General features: G+C 42.2%; 1 protein-coding gene across 1 annotated transcript in view; it reads right to left on the bottom strand.

The window, feature by feature from the left end:
- DOCK5 (dedicator of cytokinesis 5) overlaps positions 1-23,818 on the bottom strand; it is a 189,820-nt gene that overhangs the window by 66,397 nt on the left and 99,605 nt on the right. Inside the window, exons 6-15 of the mRNA XM_082471422.1 lie at positions 22,053-22,212; positions 19,991-20,089; positions 18,404-18,476; positions 16,036-16,139; positions 14,889-15,072; positions 8,399-8,496; positions 8,074-8,163; positions 6,503-6,603; positions 4,702-4,836; positions 77-188 (exon numbers count right to left, since the gene is read on the bottom strand). Of these exons, the coding sequence (XP_082327548.1) occupies positions 77-188; positions 4,702-4,836; positions 6,503-6,603; positions 8,074-8,163; positions 8,399-8,496; positions 14,889-15,072; positions 16,036-16,139; positions 18,404-18,476; positions 19,991-20,089; positions 22,053-22,212 (1,156 nt within the window). The remainder of the gene's footprint in view (positions 1-76; positions 189-4,701; positions 4,837-6,502; positions 6,604-8,073; positions 8,164-8,398; positions 8,497-14,888; positions 15,073-16,035; positions 16,140-18,403; positions 18,477-19,990; positions 20,090-22,052; positions 22,213-23,818) is intronic.

The raw sequence follows: 23,818 nt of genomic DNA, 5'->3' as shown, positions 1-23,818 counted from the left end.
TAACACACCATTGTAAAGCAATTATACTCCAATAAAGATGTTAAAAAAAAAAAAAAAAAGAGTTACTCAAGCTGACCTTGATCTTGACAGCTTCCTCCAGAGGCCTGTCCATCAGCATATTGAAAGCGAGAAATAACTGGCGGATTGAATTACTAAATTCATCTCCATCTTCACTTTGGCCATAAAATCTTAAGAGAAAAAAGAGAAGGTGGGGCAAAAAAAAAAAAAAAAGAGAAGGCGGTCAGATTTTCCATCTTTAAAAGAAGTTTTCCAACAGATCTGTTGCCTACACAACGCTGGAGGCCCACGCCTCACTGGTCACCTCTTTATACCGTGCACAGAGGAGTCACACGTGCCCTTAGGTGGTTCAGGAAGGGGCCCAGTAGCTGGGAAGTTATCCCCACCTGGACAAAAGGAAGGTAGTGATTTGTACGTAAAGCCCTACAACAGAGCTCTCCCACTGGCCCCCTGAAGCTGTCTGGAGGCCAGTCTTGGTGATGTCCTCCATCCTAGTGGCGTGCGGGCATTGCCAGCACAGAGCGGGGAATGGTCGGAAGCAGCTTTGCCTCAAGTAGCAGAGAAGCCCTGCATGCAAACCTACCACCCTCAGCTCATTAGCAGAATGTCCAGCAAGCAGGGGACTCCCCACCCAGCTACCTTCCCTGACAGCCCAGTCTCGCCACCTCCACGCCTCCCCCTCCTCCCTCTCTCTCCTCTTCTAATCTTTGTGTCTAATCACTCTCTGCCATTTGAATCATTCTGTCTCACCGCAACAAGCCCTGATCATTTGCGTTCAAGTTTCAGACAAGGGGTAGAGAAGCTCCTCAACCTAGAAACGTTCTGAGCCCAACCCAGTCTGCAAGACCAGTTAGTATCCTTCTATCCACTGAACTGGCCACGCTGGTGCCGACCTGCCTCCAGGACAGGGTCCTCCCAGGACACGGGCTGTCTTGGTCTTTGCTTATTCGTGCTTGTTTGATTAAAGTAAGCTATCAACTGAAAAGTTGGTTCATTCTCCTAAGTAGAAATCAGAAGGTCTTTGGCCCATTTCTCAGCAACACAGAAGTCCCCAAATTGTAGCCCAAGTGCATTTACACTGGGTGGCAATCTTACCACCAACTGTCAAGAGTAGGGATGGTTTGAACTTAGAATTTTATACACACACTCAAATACATACGTACACGCATATACATATTTACATTAGTCTCCTCCGTTCACCTATATCTTATATGGTACTCATGGAATATGAACTTCTCAGAAAATTACTCAATCAGAGGGTTTCTGCTAATCCTCGATTCATCCATTTTGCAGAACTTTAGAAAAGAACTTTATCTGCAATTTAGTCCACAAAGTATATCAAAATTAACATACCCAGAACAGAACTCACTTGATTTTCCTGTTCATCTTTAAATAGTCCACGTCTTGGCAAACAGCACCCCAAACCTAGAAGTTATTAACAGTTCTTCCCTTTCTCCCATTCTCCCACCAAATCTAACAGCAAGTCCTATTATCTCTTCCCGCTAAATCAGTCCACTCTCTGCATCTCCTCAGAGACAGGGCCACCGTATCTCACATTTGAACTATAACAGCCTATTAAGTGGTCACGCAGGCTTCACTCTTAACCCCTGATAATCCACTTTCCATCCAAGAGATGAGATGATTATGTAAAATGTAAGCCAGATTCCACTACTTCTCTAACTGAAACCCTTCAGTGGCTTCCCGTGACCCCTGGAATGAAATCCGAACTCCTTGCTATGACCTAGAAGGCCCCCATCACGCGCCTGCCTGCCAGGCTCCGTCCTCCCATTCCCAGTCTCCACGGTCCAGCAACACTGGCTTCTCTTGATTCCTTAGCTGTTCCTGCTCCCTGCACGTCTCTTCCCTGAGATCTTCAGAGGCCACCTCCTCATCTTTCAGTCTCAACTCAAACCCCAGCTCCTGGAGAGCCCTCTCCCACCAGCTCAGCTCAGGGAGCCTTCCCTGGTCACTGTCACATCAACGTCTTCCCTCCTAGCTCTTATCCATCTGAGATGATCTCGTGGGTTTCTTTCTTTATTATATGCCTCGCTGGCCTCGATGTAACCCACAAGCACCATCAGAGCAGGAACCTTGTCTCATCTGCTGCTAGATCCCAAGATCTAGTAGCAGATCCCCAGATCTAGGGCTAGGAGGGAAGGCGTTGATGTGACAGTGACCAGGGAAGGTTATTTGAGCGGAGCTGGTGGGAGAGGCCTCTCAGGAACCGGCGTCTGAGTTGAGGCTGAAAGATGAGGAGGTGGGCTCTGAAGATCTCAGGGGAGAGACGTGCAGGGAGGAGGAACAGCTAAGGCAAGCGCCCTGGGGGGGCACCGAAGGGTGTGTGGAAGGAATCAAGAGAAGCCAATGTTGCTGGAGGGCCGAGAGCAACACCTGGCATCCTATCTCTGTGACTTTAAAAAAGGGACTAATATGACTGAGCTTCTCAATGTCGTATTGCGTCTATCAAATCCAAGCAATCAGAGAATGCACACTACCAGACCCTCTAGCCCAGATCAAGCTCTGCTTTAGAATGAGAAAACATCAGGGGGAAAAATAACCGTAAACAGGCCATCAGGGACTAAGTTCAACACAGCCACTCTCTTAGTTCATCTCATGGGTTAATTAACTTGGCTTTTCCATTGTTATCATGCAATCTGACGGTGAAAATGATGGCCCAGATGCAACGCAACATTATGAAGGGTAAAAGAGCTAGTGGATCATAAATGGAAAATATCTTTAAAATCTCCTCAATTAAGGGTTTTTCTTTTTATGGTTTTTTGTTTGTTTGTTTTGGCCGTGCCCCGTGGCACGCGGGATCTTAGTTCCCCAACCAGGGATCGAACCCGCGCCCCCTGCAGTGGAAGCGCAGAGTCTTAACCACTGGACTGCCAGGGAAGTCCCTCTTTTTATGTTTTTATGAGGATCTTTATTGCTGGACATCAGGGTTTGCTATACAAACTTTTAGGTAAGGGAATGTTCCCTCAGTAGGACACCCGAACTGAATATGTGGAAATTCAACATAATTACAAGACACAAAGATCCAACTATAAAAGACCACCTGGGGAGAAGCGGGGACTACAGAGGCTGTGTATATGCTCTGAGTTGGGCGGACATTGCCTGCTTCTACTAGGGAAGGAGGAGCTGACATTCATCCAACTCAACTTTTAAGTCACTGAATATGTTTAAACACCATAAAAATGTACAAATTCATTGTAGAAACTTTAAAAATGCAGAAAGGCTAAAAAATAAACCTACTTAAAGCCCTCTTATCTACAGTTTACTCATATCTAACCAGTCTCCAATCCTGAAATATTTTTGAAATGAGATCATATTACACTTATGTCTTCTACCTTAGTTTTATTATTTAAGAACCTATCAGGGTTATCCTGCCTCATTAACATACCCTACATTTGAAAGGGCTGAATGTACATACTTTAACATTCCTCTATGTTTATACCTGATGGATTTTTTTTTTCCATTAGATAGATTTTTAGATGGGGTATTACTGGACAAATGTGATATCTTCCTTTGCTCTGTGTGTGTGTGTTTGATTTTTATTCACAGTGCCAAATTTCTGTCCTTAAGAATTTATCTTCCTATCAGCAATAAAACACAGGGCCAATTTTTGTCCAATCTCACCAAAGGATAAAGAATTTTCATTGTTATCAAATGTGCAGGTAAAGATGGTGTGTGTGTATCGCATTTTAATAGTATAAATTTCTTTTTAAATTTAACTGACCATTTGAAGTTTTCTTTTGTAAGTTATGTTTTTATTTTATAGTGTGTAAGGATATTTATCATTCTTTAGTTGATTTTTAAGAGCCTTTAATTAGTAAATCTACTGACCTTTGAACTGTACTATAAGTTACAAGCTTTTTTTCCATGTTAATTGTTTGCCTTTAATTTTATGATTTTTTTAAAAACACAAAGTTTAAAAAATACACATGCTCAAATCACAGGCTTGAAATCCTCTTACCTACAGCTATACTCGTATTAACATATGAGCATGTTATCTATCTAGTTTCCAAACCTGCCTTAGAAAAATATTTTAACAGTTTGGAAATCCAGCTATTATTGAAGGGTAGAGATGCCACTGGAGTTGTGGGCATTCCCAGAAAAGTTATTTCCTCATTCTTGACTTCTATCGTTTTTGATGGAACGATTATTCTAGAAATCCAAACTGGGAATTATCGTATCTCTGGGGCTTAGTTTTACCAGGTACCTAAGCCTGGTGTCAGCAAAGAAACACACACCTCAGGAAGCAACTCCTCCAAACACTTGTCACTACGGTCCGTCTACTCCCAACAACAGCTCATGATCCTAGATTTATACACCCGACATCGTCATGAAGCCCGCTGCTGTATTAAATACAGTCTCATCACAGGAACCTGACTTCCTAGTTATTGTCACCGACAAAGACTTCCAGTAAGTTGCACATTGTAGTCACCTGCATCCCTAAGTCCTGCTGGCACTACCGCCCTAGAAATTCTGCTGATCCAAAAGGACGTCACATGAACCTTCTTTAACGGTTGTGTAGTCCACCCTCATCTTCACCCTGAAGTTCTGAAATTTGGCAGTTCCATGACCCAACTGCTCACAGAGCTGAACGTGAGCATTAGGATTAAGGGAAAATATGGGAAGAGAGGATGGAGAGCGTCAACGCTCTATTACGGTCACCATTACCTCAAGTAGAGCACTCTAGATTGGATGATGAACCTCAACAAGTACTTTAAGGCTTTCAAGGCAGCAAAACGCAGTTCCGTCTTGCTGCAGTCATCTGCATTCGCCACGTAGAAGTTCAGTACCTTGGAGAGCTTCCTGAAAAGGGCAAGGAGGAGAAAAATGTCAATGGGGCAAAGTGGTACTCTGGGGTTTGGGGTATGCTATACAGAAGGGAACTTGGCCTCCTGGGGAAGTAGAAATCACAACTATAGTAATTATTTCTTCTAGAATATGCCCTGAACAGGGAAGTTAACTCCTTCGTACTTTAGTTTTCTCATTGCGGTCTAGGCTTGGAGCTTCCCTTCTGCTTAGAAAGAAGGGATGATTTCTTTCCCTTTGCAGGATCTTAAAAAATGATCAAGAAATCAAAGAGTTGAAGGGACTCGAATCGTGAGTATATTTTAACCTCTAGCATGCTCTACAGACATGTTCAGGTGTTCCTGTAAGGGAGGGACTGTCTGACAAAGGTAGTCACCTTAAAAGAAGTCTAATTCCCTCCAATCCAACAGCCCCAGCTGTTTGGGATCCATCAACTGGAGCCAGATGGAAACTTTACTGAGTGTGGGAAGAAGAGAAACCCATGGTTCTGAGCATGTGAACACATGAAACTGCTCTGGGATTTTTAGGTTGTTCTTTGTGTCCTTCCAGAGTCTTTGGACTAGGTGTTGTCGTAATCTTGGGCTAGCTCACATTTTTGAGGGCACTGATATTCTGAACTTTCCTTCTGGGAATCTCTGAGTTTTCCTAATATTAAGAAAAACTCACAGGAATCATGTGGAACTGATCCATTCTTGCAAATAAACCCAGATTACCAGAAACACACCACCTGGAGTGTTGCATGTGGCTCTGTGTAATAGAGACCCAATGATAAGATTTCATCTCTTGTAGCTGCTGCCTACTTAGAAAGTGAGGCTATAGGGTGGAAAGAGCCCTATCCCTGGTGTATCTGCTGCTTCCCCCAACCCAGTGGGCATGATACCCACTGTGTTAATTGGGGATTATGCTACATGACACCTCTTCTAGGTCACTTATGTTTTATTACATTTCTGGACTTTTATGCAAATAAAACCGAGAACTTTCTTGTTTAGTTCAGAAAAAGACATGAGGGATCAAGGATCTGAATGACAGAGCAGGTCAGCAGCACTTGGCACGATCTGGCATAAGCGACTGTCAGAAAGATCTTTGCCATCTCAGCTCAGTCAGGGGCTCATAAACCAAAGACAGAAAGAAGGCTGCACCTTGGGAAAGGTGGAGACCATTCCCTCTTACGTAAAAGAAACAAAATTAAATCTTCTCATAACCTCTAGGTAATAAATTCTACAAAGCACTTGCGGCGTACGGTTGAGGGAATGACCCTCAGTTCTATCACATGTCGTCCTGCTTCATCCTCTGTTTGATCCCATTGGGGCGTCACGCTGATCCCACTGACACCCGCCTCCTAAGATCCCGCGTAGGGTCCTCTGTCCTGGACTGTGCCCCTCACAGCTTCAACTCCTCCACCTGTAGATGCTCCGGATTCTTAAAGAAGTACAGCCTTATCTCTTCCGTAACTTCCCAGAAAGCGGGGCCTGAATGTAATCCCTTTGCCATGGTTAGAACAGTTAGATGGTTCCCACTTTCCCCAGCGAAGCTTAGAACAAGGTTCTGCACTTCGAGGCAAGGGCACTCAGCTCACGTCCCTCTGGTTTCTCAACAACCCGGTCCCAAGAAGAGCACAAACCCGACACTCCAGCCACAAGCCCTGCCCGGGCCTGGTACTTACACATAGGCCAGAGTGGCACTGAAGTGCTTGTAAATGTAGGTCTCGAGGACGGGATTGAAATGCTGGAACTTGATGTCTCCTATCAGTGAAATAATAAACACCTGCCAAAGGTGAAAAACATAAATAGCAGCATAGCACAACCCCCGGCATTCCGTCAACAAGCTGGAGCTGAACGTCTGGGGCCTTCTTTTCCTTCTTGGCCATTATGGTAGCATTCCCATGTTACTCTTCCAGAGCTGAGGTCAAGTCTTGGGGTTTCTTTTTATTTAACACGAACAGAGAGAGACCATTAAGTGTCAGGCACTGTGCTAAATGCTGCGAGGAAACCAGTATAAGCCAGCACCCCTAGCCTCGGAGAGCTGACTGCCTCAGAGAGAGGGCAGCGCACGGGTAACCAAGTCAGGGAAGAAAACGGGATGAGAGGGGGAAGGGTGCGGGGAAGGGTTTCCCATGGGAATAGTAAACACTAACCCAAGGATGCAGCTAATGAAATACTCCAGGACATCTGTCTCCTCAGTGCAGTGTGGGTGTCCCTAATAACTGAACTCACCAGACTTTCTGAGTCTCAATTTTCTGCTCATGTTAACTCTTATCACTACCGGACATAGAATCTACTGATACAAATAACCACTTTGCACCTACTTGTGATAGAAGAGAGCAAAAGAAGGGGCACCTGGGACTTCCACACATGCCCTTTGCCAGCTGCTCTGTCCCACGGGAATCTCTCTCCAGACCTTCTCCCATGGAGTTGTTACCATAGACTCTCTTGCCCATAAACCTGGCCAGGTGTGATCGCAGCTGGGGGTACTTCTCTCTTTGTCTTACATCCTTAAGTGTCAACATCCTAAACTCTTCTTGAATCTAGCAGTCTCTCCAAGTTGATGAATGACCTGAAGCTGCAATTTACCTTCCTCCTTCTTTGCTGCAAAATTCAGGGAAAACTCTGCCCTGAACTTTAACCCCAACAATCAGAAAACGATGCTTAGTTTGGATGTGTCAGCTTCCGCCACTCCACTGCCATCTCTGACTTTCCCAGAGTCCGATATCCCCTCTCTTTCTTTGGATTTCCGGTCTTGGAATGGGTTGCATGTTTTAGCACTTTGTGTGACAATTTGAATTGTCTGCTGGGTTGCGTATTGTACATAATGAGACCAAGACTCATCTCTGACTTGCAAATTCACTCTCCCTTGCAAGAACGCACAAGGACACGCATACACAACAAACCACAGTCGTCTTTGTTAACGGTATCTCCTGGTTTAGGACCAGACAATTTTAAAGCTAGTTAAAGGGATTCCTGATTTCAAATGTAATAAAACAGCTTGTTTTCCCTAATGAGAAAGAGAAAGCTTATCAAAAGGGAAGATCTAACAGGAAACAAAGCCATAAGCGTCTTGACGATAAGTCAATTGTATCTAATGTTACTTGTGGGAATGTAGACTCAAGAAATCATCAGAGAAATGTATACAAATACATATGCAGGAGCCTATGCATCACAATTATTTATAATACTGAACTATCAAAAACCACACAGTTGTGAGAACAAACACTAGATAATACGTGTAACTGCTCACCAGCGCATCAAACACAAGGAAGTCATATGCTTCATCGTCTGACATTTCCATCATTATGTTAAAAAGTGCGTCTAGCGTATCTTGCAAAAACTGAAGATAAGAAAAACAGAGAGGTTATTTGGTGCTTTCAGTTTAGCTCCAGACTGCAGAAATTTGGGGATAATTAGGTTTCAACAGAATAGATTTAAAAATAGCATTTTTCTAAAAACTGGCACACTTGCTTCCCAATTTAGACAAGTTTTATGTTTACACTCATCAGTTTAATTTAAAATATTGAACTAAGGATGCAGTGGCTGTAGTCCTAACTGTGAATATATAAACATACCTTAACAATTTCTCCTCCATCCACCTCCATTAACTTCTTTAAGTTGCGTTTAATGTTCTGAGGGTTCGAACGCCAATTTAACAAGCCTAACAGGTCAACTAGGAAGAAGAACCACAAATCATAAGCGTTAGACACGGATTAGCAGAGCAACGCACACCATTTCAGGACACAGTGACAGAGCTCTCTAGAAAAGATCATTGCTCTTAACGGTGGCTAATACCTTATGCAGTCTTCTAATTTACTGTCTCCTACCTAAATCAGAGAAAACCTTGGGGTCTTCTTTCCTTCTTCAGAGGAAAAAAACCAACCACGAATGTACAAGAACATAAAATGATGCCCGAATAGAACTCACGTCTCTCATATAAGACATCACAGCCTTACCGATGAAACACTTAAATAACCTTCCTACCTTTAATTTGCTGCATTGCTTAATTTGTCCCTTGTCACTATGTGTGTCTCGGTGGATGCAGAGGGGAAAATAAAAACTTACATATGTGCATTGATTCATTTAAATATCATATCCACACTGTAGAGCAGATTTTATTTATTTTTTTTTAACTTAAAAGAATTTTTTTTAATATTGTAGTTGATTTACAATGTTGTATTAGTTTCAGGTGTACAGCCAAGTGACTTATACATATACATATATCTATTCTTTTTCAGACTCTATTTCCCATATAGATTATTACAGGGTATTCAGTAGAGTTCCCTGTGCTATACAGTAGGTCCTTGTTGGTTATCTGTTTTATATATAGTAGTGTGTATATGTTAATTCCAACCTCCTAATTTATCCCTCCCCCTGACCTTCCCCCTTTGGTAACCATAGAGCAGATTTTATTTCTTCCATTTTTGAGATGAGGAAACTGAGGTTTTGTGAAATTAAATTACTTGTCTTAGGCCACACAACTGCCAGGGAGTGGTATGAATGGAATTTAATGAGATTTATCTGACTCCCCAAAACCATGTCCTTGCTACTCTGTCATATTGCCTCCCCAGAGTCCTTCAAAGAAATAAACAGACGAGCAGATCAGATGGGTTGCTATCTTGAAAAGAAGGCAGAACAGATGAATGGTCCTTAGGGTAAGTCTGGGACAAAAGTCTTGAGGTGTTTTTGGACTTAAAAATGCAGAATTTGGGATCTTTAAGTCCCTTACAGCTTTAATGAATGTCTAGATACTAAAAGTGAAATAACAGGGAAACAAAGCAGGCAGCTGGACTGTTACTACTTCATCATTTTGTTTAGTGCATCATGTTACTATTTACAGAGCAGTATCTAGTAAAAGTAGCAATCTGTACTTTTTAATCAATGGATCTGTATAAATATATATTTATCAGCAGCTGAAAATGTATTCTGTTCATTAGAACAGTCAATTTGCTTCAGTGTGTTTGTTCTACTGGCTTGCAGACTGTTTAGTCCCTGGGAAGCTTCCAAAGCCTAGAGACTTCCCACTGTCAACTGAATAAAGTCCCAATACCAGTCAGAGAAGGCAGTAAGGCCCCTCCTATGACCCTCCTGCCGGCCCATCACAGTCAGACAGATCAACTCAATACTCCCCAAGCTATGGCGTGCTCTGAAATCGCTCCCCGTCTTTGCATATGTCTTCCCTTTGTCTGAAATGCCCAGAAATACTTACAATACTATGTATTCAGTCAGCTGCTACTTCTACTTCAAGACCCATCTCAAACATTATTCCCTCTGGGAAGACAGACCCAATCATTCTCTGCTATCTGCACTCCTTGCCCACATACATATACCTTAGGGCAAGTAATTAACAACACACTTGGTATCTCTTTGGCTCTTCCCATAGATTGAGACATTCCAGGGAAGGAACCTTATTGCATTCCTTCTTATACCGCATCATAGCACTAGCCACCTGGTAGGTATTCAATACATGCTGGATCAAAGATTGAACAGATGGATGGAAACAGAACCAGGAGTCCCAAGGAAGCTGGTAGTGTACTCAAGACAATTCTTCACTTTCTTCATTCCGTAAGTAAGTACTTAATAATAGGCACTGTGCTATGCCTATCCACTAGGCACTGTCTACTTCCATCTTCCCATCTCCTATTTTTGCCACGTGCTAGTCAACCGTACAGTGCCATTTGTTACATCACTCCACGCGTGGCTGCCTAAGGAAAAGGATTTGGATACTTCATCATGCTGAAGAGTCACGCAGCAGATTTAAGAATCTGCAAGGAACCCACTAATCAGTCTAGAGGTTTGCTCCCTAGAGATATCTGCACGCCCCATCGCTGCTCATATTAGGAATAGATTTGGCATCCGGTGAATCATAAGGTCTTCGGGCAAGAAAAGTGGTGACACGGTGTTACAGAAACAGCCCTAGACTCACCGTGTTTCTGGGATTCATACAGGTTGATGAATAGCTCTGGTTAATTTCATTTGATTGCTGTAGAGTATCTATCCCATCGTATGGAGGTACCAGAATTTATCCATTCTACTGTCGATAAACAACCAGTTGGGTTGTGGTTTTGAGCTGCCACAAACAATTCTGCTGCAAACATTCTCATATGCCTATCTGGTATCAGCAGCTTTTCTGAGGTATAAAACTAGACTACATTTCTGGATTATCAAGAATGACCACCTCTAACCATATTAGATACTATCTAAATGTTATCCAAAGTCGTCCCAATTTACATCACCGTCAGAAGTATGTAAGAATTGGGACTACCCTGGCAGTCCAGTGGTTAGGACTCTGCGCTTCCACTGCAGGGGGCACGGGTTTGATCCTTGGTTGGGGAACTAAGATCCCACATGCCTCGAGGCCAAAAAAAAAAAAAGTATATAAGAATTCACAGTACTCTGAATGATAATCCCCAAATTTAGGGTAGTGATGACCTTTGGGAAAGGGTTAGGGACCATAACGTTTAAAAAAGAAAAGAATGACAAAGAAAAACCCTAAGTTTTGGAGTTACAAATATCTGTTTTCGGACCCAAGTCCACCACTTATGAGTTTAGGCAAAATATTTCAGCACCTCAGCTCGGCGCTCTGATCAGTAAACTGAGGTTAATAACGACAACATTGGTGTCTTCACGTGCTAGGCTGTCGGTGGGTAAGATGAGATGTCTGTGAATGGCCTGGCACAGGTCCACACCTGCAGAGACTTGACTCCTCTCTCCCTCTCCTCTATTCTCACCCTCCATACGGGCCCAGCAACAAAATGATCCCATATAAATCAGTCCGTTCTAGTTTTGAAAAAATTCATAAAATAATGAAGGTGCCTACAGGCTCTGTTTGTAACAAAGTCCAGTGGCTTTTAACTTTGGAGTCTGAATAGCCCTCCAAAGGCTAAGGAGAAACATCTTTGGTCATGGCCTCCGAGTGAAAGGAGAACAGCTACCCTCCTCTTGATCAACAAATGCCCTCATAGAGTTGATGATTTATTCATGTTCCTCAGCTTCTTCTTTCTCAGAAGAAATTGAATTGGTTCTTTATCACTCCCATCAACTTAGAAGAAAGCAAACACACTTATTATCTGTCACTGGGAATGCCCCATTTTCTCTGATGCTCACGATGTCACCTCATCTTCCCCAAATCTGTCCCCTCTTCCTACCCCCATCCAGGTTGACAGCAGGTCACCCCACTCTGGTTTAGATGAGTTTGCCTCTTTAAGTCTTCTTTGGGACAGGATATTCTTGGAGACTTTTTTTTTAAAGTATGTTGAGTGTTTTTGAGATCTAAACACTAGGAATGAGATGACAACAAACAGAAGAGGACATTTCTACCCGATGGAAGTTTCTGTGATGATGGGAACGTTGCAACCTGTGCTGTCCAGTAGGAAAGTCACCAGACACAGAAAACCACTGAGCACTTGAAATGGGGCGAATGCAACCAAGGAACTGCAGTCATACCTTCACTTGACTTTAATTAATTTAAATTTCGCAAGCTACATAAGGCACGAGACAGCACAGGTTTAGAACATTTAGAAGATGCGTGATGTTGGTATCAGCGCATCAAGTTGAGTACTGCTACCTGTCAATAAGCTTCCTAAAGTTTTGCCTGGGAGATAATAAACAATGTAACAATATGGTTATCTCTAACCATTATCTCTAATAAGTTAATTTTACAAACTTTTATCACTTGTTTTCTTCAAACCTAGTCTCTAGGAAGGATAATCTACTAGATGTTTGGTAAACGCTGTCTCTTTCGAATATCCCTTTAGAGCCCCAAAAGTACATCGATGCTTTCTATCATCTACTATCAGAGCTAAAAAAAAAATAACACTTTGACATTTCATAGTTAAAAATTTGGAAAATACCAGAAAGAATAAAGAAAATAAGAACTATCATCCAAACTTTTAGAGTAATTATTTTTTTAGCCTTTTTCTGTGTACGTATAATAACGATGGTGATGACAACAGTTAGTACTCATGTAGTGTTTACAACGTGCTACTCATTGTTGCTTTGCTTCTACTTATTTTAATTTACCTCATTCTTTGAAATAAATACTATCATTACTCCCATTCTAAAACTGAGGAAACCAAGTCACAGAGAGATCAAGTGACTTGCCCAAGATGAACCAGCTAGTAAGTGGCAGAGCTGGGATCTGAACCCAGGCAATAGGCTCCAAATTATCCTCATACATTTAAACAAAACCGGGATTATACTCTACATAGTGTTAACATTTTCCCATGTCTTTGACTGTTTTGAAATATATTTCACAGCTGCATATATTTTATCATTTAATAACATTATATACTTTAACCTGACCCCAACTATTGGACATTTGGATTCTTTGCACTGTTCCCCTATTATGAATCATAGGGAAACATCCTCATATATAAATCTTTGTGCACATCTCTCATTGTCTATTTAGGTTCAATTTCTAGGGGTCAAAGTACTGGGTCAAAGGGTCTGAATACATTTAAGATCTTTGATACACTTTGTAAATCATCTCCCATAAACATTATACTACTTAACCTCGTATCAGCAGTTTATTTATGTTTACTTTTTCCCTAACAAGGGTTATATCATTGATACAGTTTTCTCGTGTCTTCCATAAAGCTCAGAATGCCTTCTGGCTTAACTTTCAGTGTTTTTTTTTTTTTTTTTTTTTTTTTTTTTACTAATTAATAGACTTTATTTTTTTTTTGAGCAGTTTTAGGTTCACAGAAAAATTAAGCCCAAAGTACAGAGAGTTACCATATACCCCTTCAAGGTTCCAGAGTTTCCCCTATTATTAACATCCTGCATTACCGTGGTACCTTTGTTACAAATGCTGAGTCAACACTGATAAAGATTATTAACTGAAGTCCATCGTTTAAGTGAGGGTTCGCTCTGTGCAGTATATTCTGCGGCTTTTGACAAATGTATAATGACGTGCATCCACGTACCCATTAGGGTATCATTTAGTATATAGTTTTACGGCCCTAAAAATCCCCCGTGCTCTGCCTATTCATCCCTCCCTCTCTCCCCGCGCCCTTTGTAACCACAGATCTTTTCATGTCTCCATAGTTTTGCCTTTTCTCTGGCTTAATTTTCGGTGCCCGCTTTTACTTTCCCATATGTAACAGCTCTCAGCCTCACTCTGTTGAGTCTAATCAATCGTCCAAGTTGAAATACTATCCATATTCTCTACGCCACCAAGATTCATCAAAATAAACAATACTGACCCGTTCTAAAGATCAACCACATGCTATCTGATCCTTGAGTGTACCTTACATCTCAGCTGTTTTGTCTACCTTATCACTTCCCTAAGGCAGAGCCCCCAAATCTTCTCAGAGGTCAAAGGGACTAATCCTCCACACGGCACAGGGGACAAAGAATTTCTAAAGCAAGTCCCCAAAGCAGCTACTTCTTGGATCACTATATTCTGCAGGACACCTTACAAATTACATAGGTTAAATGAATAAGAAGCTGTTATTGGCTATCAAATGTCATGATATACACAAGAGAAGTGAAAATTGCTATCAGATTTCATGAGGGGACAAAATGAAGCCGCATTTGAACTCTTCAGCTGATGTTATGGAAAATCTGACTGCTTGGGGAAAAAATCAAGAAAGAGGACTCTATATGGGAGACAGACGGAATGCTAACAGGAAACCCTCCCTGCTCTTTGCCATACCTGCTTGGGCAGGAGACTGATGCCCCTCTGCCAGTATCCTCCCCTTAGTACCAACATTTCTTGTTACATACATCATACAGAGCACAGTATTAGAGTTCTTTGCTGCCTTGACGGAAGGAAACATAAGACTTTCGAAATTCACAGCCTCTGTTAATGAATACATTTATAGGTTTTCGCATATTTAAAAACCACCAAAATGCTTCTCATTCTAGTGGAAAGATAGACAAAGAAGCCTCAGGAAGAGCTTTAGCTATCTAATCAGTACTACCCAGAACATCACGTGATAGCCCAGGACCCTACCTCAGAAGACACAGCCCCACAGCGTCCAGTCCCCTGAGCCTAACAAAGAAGCCTAGGAGGACCAAATAGAAAACTCATTCTGGTGTCACTGAGGTCACCCCACCTACCATTCTGAGTGAGCTTTGTGGAGCAGATGAGGGTGGCAATCTGAAAGCTGTCTTTTGTGCTATCCTTGTTTGGCGTAAAGTTGGCTAGGCTTTTGGATGCTTGGAGCTCCTTTTCTTCCATCTCCACTTTGGTTCCAGGCAGGGTCAGGTAGAATTTAGCATCTTCCATTTTCTTGTTGTCACCCTGCAAAGGAAGCATGTTAGGGACACCAAGTGGTGGACAAAATCTCTCATGTGCAAATAAATTAGTATCTATCATGAGCGCAGTGTATTTCCAACCTGAGAAATGAAGTTTTATCAAATTAGATCCCTTCCAATTCCAAGATACTGTGATACTGTCCCAGAGTTTGAGTCCAGAAATAATTTCAATATTGAATGAAAACAGAATAAGTTATGAACTAGAAGTCAACATTCTAGTCTCTGCTATAAGTAAATACATAAAGAATAAAGTTGGATTTCATTTTCTTGAACATGTAAATGGTCACAATGATACTTCACTGGGTCCTTTGAGAAGAAACAGCTTGCCGTGGCTTCCAACACTATTTCTGAGCTCAGGAGCTGCTAAGGGAAATACTCATCAAGTGGATTCATCTCAAAAAAGCTACCAACCGTGTGAAAAGCCTCCTGGATATTGTTGGACAAATGAGATCTTCCCAACATCTGCTTTCTGCTCTAAAATCTCAGTGGAAGCGATAGCTCTGCAGCAGTTAGAGGGAAGAATAAGGACACAACTGATAGGAGAAGAAAGGAGGCCACAGAGCGGAGAAATGGTGCCTGGCTCACGCTGATATGAAAACCACATCCTACCACATCCACCACACTGTAACCCAGCCCAGCAGTGCAACTATCAACGCTCCACATAGGCTGATGCAAAGAGCAGAATAACAGCCCTTGACTGTTCACCTCCACGGACGCCATGTGCACGAGAGGGAGGGACCATCATTTAAAAGACTAAAGGGATGGGAGACCATGCGGCTGGTGTGACCACAGTCCTCTGGGGTTCTAGACTTGAAGGGGGCAAACATGTACAGCCCGAGAGAAGTTTCTGATATTTATACACATAAGTCTGAAAGGAGCTTTCAGAACCAATTTCAGGGGGAGTAAATAAGTCCTTAGCCACTTTCTGCGCCTCTTTCTTTAGCACCACCTTATAAACCACCAGATCATGCCTCCCGTCCTGCAGAGTGGTGCCGTCCGGGTTCATCAGCTTCACGAAGGCCACCCCGAAGGCTCGCTCCGATTTATCTCTGGCTGAAAAGACAGGAATACATGTCTGAGCAGGGCAGAAAGATACCAGGGGGTGATGGCAATGAGAGCTGATGGCACATTTTGCTCTGGGGTTTGGTGTTCAATCGTGCTATAAACAACACAGTTGAGCGAGCCCCAATAAGCCATGCGTACCGTCCACGTCACAGACTCCTTGAAGGAAAGAGTTCCCTAACTGAAATCTTCTGGTGCCCCCAAGTATGCGCCTTTTCCTATATTTGTGAATGAATGACATCAGTATCGACTCGGTCATCCAAATCAGAACTGTGGGTGTTGACGCTGACCCCACCCCCATGCCAACTCCGCGTCCTGAGCGCCTCTGGAGGCTGTGCCTTTTCTCTCCGTCCCTGCTGTTCCCACCTGAGGCCAGGCCACGCTCACCTCTTCCCTGTGTTCCCACAAGATCTTCATAACAGATCTCTCTGTCTCCAGCTCTTCTCCACCCTCTGGGGATCTCCAAAATCAAATCTAATCAAGTCAACTGCTCTGCTCCAAAACCTTCCCATGAGCTATCTCACTACTGCTGTTCTAAGACAGACTCAGTAAGTATTTTGTTTATTATCTTCCAAGGTTTGTGACGCCATCTAAGATTTCTGTTCCTCTCTTCTTTCCAAGATAGTAGCCCCGGTACCAGGAGAAGTGGATGTGTCCTGCGGCATTTGGGGGAGGAGGGTCCAGCCTCCTGAGGAAGCAAAGGGCCTCTCTCCTGGTCTTCAGGGGTTGGCCTCTGAGCTCACCGTGTCCCCTGCTTAAATGTCTACGGCTGGGGTGACTCATGGCCTGTTCTCACCACAGGCACACCTCTAAGGTCTGCTGTGACTCGTGTTACCCAGATTGGCTGAGCATAGGATTATACTACAGTTTGTTCATCTGTTCTCCTGTTGACGGCCAATTTGGGGGTACCGTGACTAAAGCTGTTATAAATATATACGAAATCACGACCACCAGCACCACCCACACAGCATTCTTTAATGGCTCCTCCATAACAGAGTTCAAAAGAACCTTCATCTTTCATGATCTGGCTCTAGCCTGCCTGGAATCAGACCACTGACATGTCAATCCAGGAACTTACTAGCCCTGTGACCTTGGGCACATACCTAACATCTCTGTGCCTCAGTTTCTTTATATATAAATGTGGATTAGAATGTGTATGGGTCTTATTGATTACTGTAGATACTAAACAAGATGGTGTATAAATAGAGCTTTGCATAGTGTCTGGTACAAACTAAGAGCTTGATAAATGCTAGCTTAGTATGATGGAGAACTGTACGAAATTGCTGATAATTGACTATTTGCTGATACTTGACTATCTGATACTGACCTACAAAAATGGCAATTTCAGATGGTTCAATCTAATATCATGATGGCTCCCACTTTAGCCCTACCGAGCTCACTTTGCTTTTCAAACACATTTCTCCGCCAGCACCCTTCACTGGGCTAACTTCTGCTCACTTTCAAGTCTCAGCTAGGATGTAGGAAACCTTATGCATAAATCCCCAGGCGGGGTTAGGTGCTGTGCTTACTCCTTGATGTTTGCTGCTGTAACACGTATCATGTTGATCACCTGTTTTCTTGCTCATCTTCCTAACTCGACCACAGAGACTTTTCAGAGCAGTGACTGTGTCCTATTTGCTGTCATCTACCCAGGGCCTGGCCTGCAGTCTGGTAGGTAGATGGCATTCAAAAAATTCAGTTTGGAAGGAAGGACTGCATTTTTATGCAGTGCTGAATGAGAACAACACTTCCAGAAATGTTGTGATCAATCTGAAAATAATCAATATTCTCCTCTGTTCACACCTTAGGAAAGTCAACTCATAAACTGTGATCTAAGACTTGAAACAGTTCTTTCATGAAAAAAATAATAATTTGGGAAACAACAGATTGAACAGTTTTCTTGCTTCAGGATTTCTCAGCAATGTGGCAACATACACAGTGAACGTCTAAGAGGGAGACATAATATACAAGCACTTTCTATCCCTATTCAACTGGGAAACTCTTTTTGTCAGACAGCATCTATTAGCATTGTAGAACCTTAATGTTCATAGAACACATTTCAGGGAAATTCTGATATACAATGATAAACACAGATCTTGGAAGCCTAGAAAAATTCATTTTAAGATTTCCTTAGCTTCAATGAATCTTGAAATAAAGATGCCAAGTATCTCATTCTACAGACCCACAAAAGCACTGTCAAGCAAGAGTAAACATCTGTTTTGATTGAAATATGTCGTAGACCTCCTAATACTCACATTCCTGAGATGACCGGTGTCGGAAGGTAAATCTTATATGGCAGCGAGCAACTTCTTCTATAGCAATGGATACCTGCACAATAATAAGGAATATCAATACAGTCCCCTGCACTCATAGTTCATTTTATAAAATGAGGCACATTTCAGTATCTGATCACAGGAGTAATTCCTATAGAGTTAGATTTGGTGTAGGGTTTCATTCAAAGGAGATTTAGCTATTTTTCAAAACCAAAAGAATCTCAAGAGAAGATCACCTTTGCTGTTTACCATAGATTCTGAAAACGGAGATATTACAAATTTCTAGTGCTTTCTCAAGTGTGAAGCAGGAGATACTTCAGGGGGAAAAGATCAGTACTTTCAGGTCTGTGTGCAAGACTGCAGGTGTACATGGATATGTTAATAGTTAGGGCCTATAATAGAAGGAAAAGATAAAATACTGGGGACAAGGAAGCTTTTTTTTTTTTTTTTTTTGCTGCTTACATACACAGAAGAGACAGGGGAAACAGAGGCATGGAGCAATGTATAGAGCAGAGAATTTGTAGCAAATAGTTAAATAAATTATGGCATGATTATGTAACGAATATTATGCAAGTATCTAAAAATATACTTCTGAAGGCTTTTTAATGCCTCAAGAGAGTCTGAAAAGGCACAATATAAATTTGTATGAACAGCATGATCCAAAACCTATGAAGTATATAAAATTGTGGAAAATGGTTACTTCTGAATTAAGATATTAGTGCAACTTTTTTTTTTAGTTTTCTATGGAGAGCTCATAAAACTTTGACAATCAGAAAAAGCCGATGTGGATAAAGAACAAGGTCCTACTGTATAGCACAGGGAACTATATTCAATATCCTGAAGTCAACCATAAAGGAAAACAATATAAAAAAGAATGTATATATATGTATAACTGAATCGCTTTGCTATACAGCAGAAATTAACACAACATCGTAAGTCAACTATACTTCAGTAAAAAACCAGAACAACAAAAAAGGAAAGAGTTGATGGAGTCTGGGGCTCAGAAGAAGCGGAATCCAGTTTAGGCTCTGACACGAGCAGCTAGAGGAACTTGGTCACTTCACTTCTCTGAGTGTCAGTTACGTCATCAGAAAATGGGCTACTGCAACTCGGACCGTTTGTCGCAGAGCTACTGTGAGGCTCACACAAACGGACTGATCTCAAGAGCACTTTGGAATTTGTAAGACACATATTTAAATTGAAAAGAAGCCCAGCAAACTTGGTTAGAGGCCAAGAAGGAAAGAAATGTTAGGAAACTGCTTGCGGAGTGTGAAAATTTCCATTTGGTTCTGGACCATCTTGGCAGCCTCTTACATCATTACAACATCAAGTTTCTCTCTTCCAATTTCAACACGTTTACGAACGAGAATGTTACTTAAGATTTCTGAAGTTTACGAAAGAGAAATGAGCTTCTGCAGAGCTACGATGATCAATTCATTTCTGATTGCACACCACAGGCAACCTATCTAAAACTTCAGGATAAAGGAGGAGCGATTTGTGGGTAAAAAGAAGAAAGGGATCTAAACGAGGTTTCATATATGATAGGGGTTACTGATGACACATTCTCACCTTGACAGTCTCATACCAACAGGGCTGCTTGACTTGGTAATAGACCACTGATTTGTACTCGGAAATGCCTTCGTATCCAGCACCAGGATGAATTGCTTTCTTCGGATGGAAAGAAAAAATTAGGAGGGGGTAGTAATATCTAGAACACTAAGGGTATTCCACATGGCCAGCACATGCCTTACACCGGCATACATAAGCTGATTACATCTGGGGGTGAACAGTAGAGTGAGAATGAGTTTCCAAGAAAATATGGAGTATATATATATACAATGGAACACTACTCAGCTATAAAAAAGAATGAAATAATGTCATTTGTAGCAACATGGATGGACCTAGAGATTACCATACTAAGTGAAGTAAGTCAGACAGAGAAAGACAAATATCATATGATATCACTTGTATGTGGAATCTTAAAGAAAATGATACAGATGAACAAAACATTGCTATTTACAAAACAGAAACAGACTCACAGACATAGAAAACAAACTTATGGTTACCAAAGGGGAAAGGTAGTGGGGAGGGATAATTAGGAAGTTGGCATTGACATATACACACTACTATATATAAAATAGATACACAATAAGGACCTACTGTATAGCACAGGGAACTATACTCAATATTTTTAAATGACTTATATGGGAGAAGAATCTGAAAAATAATATAGATAGATAGACAGATAGATGGATGGATAACGGAACCACTCTGTTGTACACCTGAAACTAACACAATGTTGTAAATCAACTACACTTCAATAAAAAAATAATTAAAAAAAAAAAAAAGAACGAGTTTCTAGCACTTTGAGGGTCCAAGTGTCTCAATGTGTAGTAGCTAAGGCACCCAGCACAAGCTTAACGTTCCTCTTTGCTGGAACTTTTCTTCTCTCTTCCATCCCAGCCATACACTGTCCTTTCTTTCTTTCTTCTTTCCTCTCTCAGGGAACAGAGGCCTAGAGAGGGTGACCTGGAGCTTCAGCACGTGTGCAGACACACTGCTGTGTGAGGTCCTGTCTATACTCTGCTTTAAGGACCTGACATGTAGGTGTGGCATGTTCACTAGAACTTAGGGTTGTGTCTCTTCCTAGAAATGAACCACTTAGTTCAGTAGCATCAGGCCTCCCTGGGGGCACTTCCAAGCTAGTTAGCAGAGCCGTGAAGATGTGTACTTGAACTCCTGGGGCAAAAGGACTCTCTCAACAGCACAAAGAAATCACTCCCGTACCGTGGCCCACAGCATTCTGCTTATCCCTCTATGCAGAAGACAACTTAGTCAACTGATTCCTTGGAAGATAATCATATCCATGGGGAAGTGCAGGGGTTGTGTAGTCGGCTGTACCCCTGCCGTGAGGGACTCAATGAATGGAGTGCATTCCGAAGCAGGTAACTATAGCTCATACAAGAGGAGACAGATGTCAGCTGGGACAATGAAAGCCTCCCCCTGCCTCTCCTTCTCCTTGATGTCAGAATGAAGAGTCACTTCTGTTGGAGGAACAGTGGACCGGAAGGCAGGACACCTGTGTCCGTTCCCAGTGCCACCACTAAGTCCTGTGCTTCCCTGAGAAAATAGCTTATCCTTTCTGGGCTGCAGTTTCCTGATTCCTAAAACTAAAGAGCGTGGTAGTTGACCTCGAACCAAGAGCCTTTCTGGTGTAACAGCTCTAACGGGCGCATCTCCGCTGGTTTAGCTCACCCAGGGGGAGGGCGTGTGCCCTCCACATGACCTGGGCAGGAATGCCACTCCATGCCAGCCCCAGAGGACCTTATCAGTCTTGAAAGTGGCTAAATAACTTGAAAATGACACAGAATCTCTGCATCAGAAGTGTACACCTGAAATCCCTGGTGGCTTAAGGTCTTTCTCAGCACAGGAGAAATCATGAAAATAAGAGTCTACATGAATTTATTACTACAATTGGTGATTGCTAATCACAAATTTAACAGGTTTCCTATTTTTTCCTTGTGAAACACCAAATGCACTCTACAGTGGAGAACAATTAACATCATGCCCCAAGTCCTGTGGTTGTAAAGGAGCATGTGATGGCAGCGGGACTGCTGGGGACACCACGTACCTCCAAGAGCCCGCCCTCCTCATCATACACAGACATGGTCACCTCCACGTTCTTCGGTGTCTTCTTTTTCCCTTTGTCAAACTCCCCATGGATCAGGGTGACGTAAATATCATTCCGAACATCTCCTGCAACATGACAACCCATCCTGTGAGTGGTGCTGTGTGGAGTCATTTTTAAATTTCAGGATGTAATAAGATGCAAATTATAAGGAAAATATAAAGTGTTCTGACTTGGTGATAAACTATTCACACAGCAGAAATTTCTGTGTGTATTGTTCCCTGTAGCTTACCTCATTCTACCTCTCTATATATACCACAGTGTCTTTGGAGTACAGTTTAGTGTCTATCAGCAGATGAATGGATAAAGAAGATGTGGTGTGTATATACACACACACACACACATACACACTCACTGGAATACTACTCAGCCAGAAAAAAGAATAAAATTTTGCCATTTGCACCAACATGGATGGACTTGGAGGGTATTGGTGAAATAAGCCAGACAGAGAGAGACAAATACTGTATATCACTTGTATGTGGAATCTAAAAATTAAAACAAACTAGTGAATATAACAAAAAAGACACAGCCTCACAGATATAGAGAAAAGCTAGTGGTTACCAGTGGGCAGAGGGAAGAGGGAGGGGCAAGATAGGGGTAGGGGAGGAAGAGGTACAAACTACTATGTATAAAATAAGCTACAAGGATATACTGTACAGCACAGGGACTATAGCCAATATTTTATATTAACTATAAATGGAATATAACCTGTAAAAATTGTGAATCACTGTTGTACACATGAAACTTACCTAAGATTGTACATTAACTATATTGCAATAAAAAAACATGAGCAATGATTTATCCATAGGGATATTCACTGTGATATTGTTGGTGAATGTGAAAACTTGGAATCATCCTCGATTTCCAACCACAGAAACAGTTGAATAAATTATGGTACAATAAAATGAAATAATATTGATTTACTCACTTAAAAAACGGACTGAGCACCTACTCTGTACCAAACACTGTGCTAGGTGTTTGGGAAACGATGGTAAGCCATGCACCAGCCTTGCTCTCATGCAGCTGTAAGTCTGGTGGGCAAGAGAAGCATTCTCAGACAATCACCTGATGAAATGCATCATTACAAAAGAAGGGAAAGGCCAGGCTCGGTGAAAGCATCACACTAAGTCCCAACTTTGTTTGGAAGGTGTGGGAATCTCTCCTTTGAGCTGATATTGGAGGCGTTGGAGGAAGAGGGAGAGAGAATAGCATGTGCAAAGGCCCGGAGGTAGTAGATATATGATGCAAGTCTTCAAGTGAGGGGAAAGCTGTGGTGAGATGAGGCTAGAGACAGACATAAGACAAGTCTCCCTGAGGCCTGCAGGCCAAGTGAAGAATTTGTACCTTCATCCTAAATATAAACAGAAGTCACGTTTTCAGCAAGGAGGGAGTGGGACGAAATCAGATAGGCATTTATAAAAGATCATTCATGCTAGGGTGTGGAGAATGAGGCAGAAAGATGAGAAACAGGAAAACCAGTTAGGAAGCGCTGGCACTTGTCCAGGGAATTGATGACAGTAGCTACAAGTTGGGTAGCAGTAACAGGATGGAGAGAAGGGGGTGGCACTGAGAGGCCTTTGAAAGGGAAAACTGGCAGGTCTCCGCCATTGATTTTGCGTGAGATGTAAAGGAAAGGAGTGTCAAGGGTGATCTTCAGGCTTCGCGTTTGTGCAGCTGGATGGATGAAGGGCTGTCCTCTTAGATAAAAC

The sequence above is a fragment of the Balaenoptera physalus genome (genome assembly GCF_965194825.1).
Source record: "Balaenoptera physalus genome assembly, chromosome: 7".
Taxonomy (NCBI): Eukaryota; Metazoa; Chordata; class Mammalia; order Artiodactyla; family Balaenopteridae; genus Balaenoptera; species Balaenoptera physalus.
This window is presented reverse-complemented; position numbering and strand designations above follow the sequence as displayed.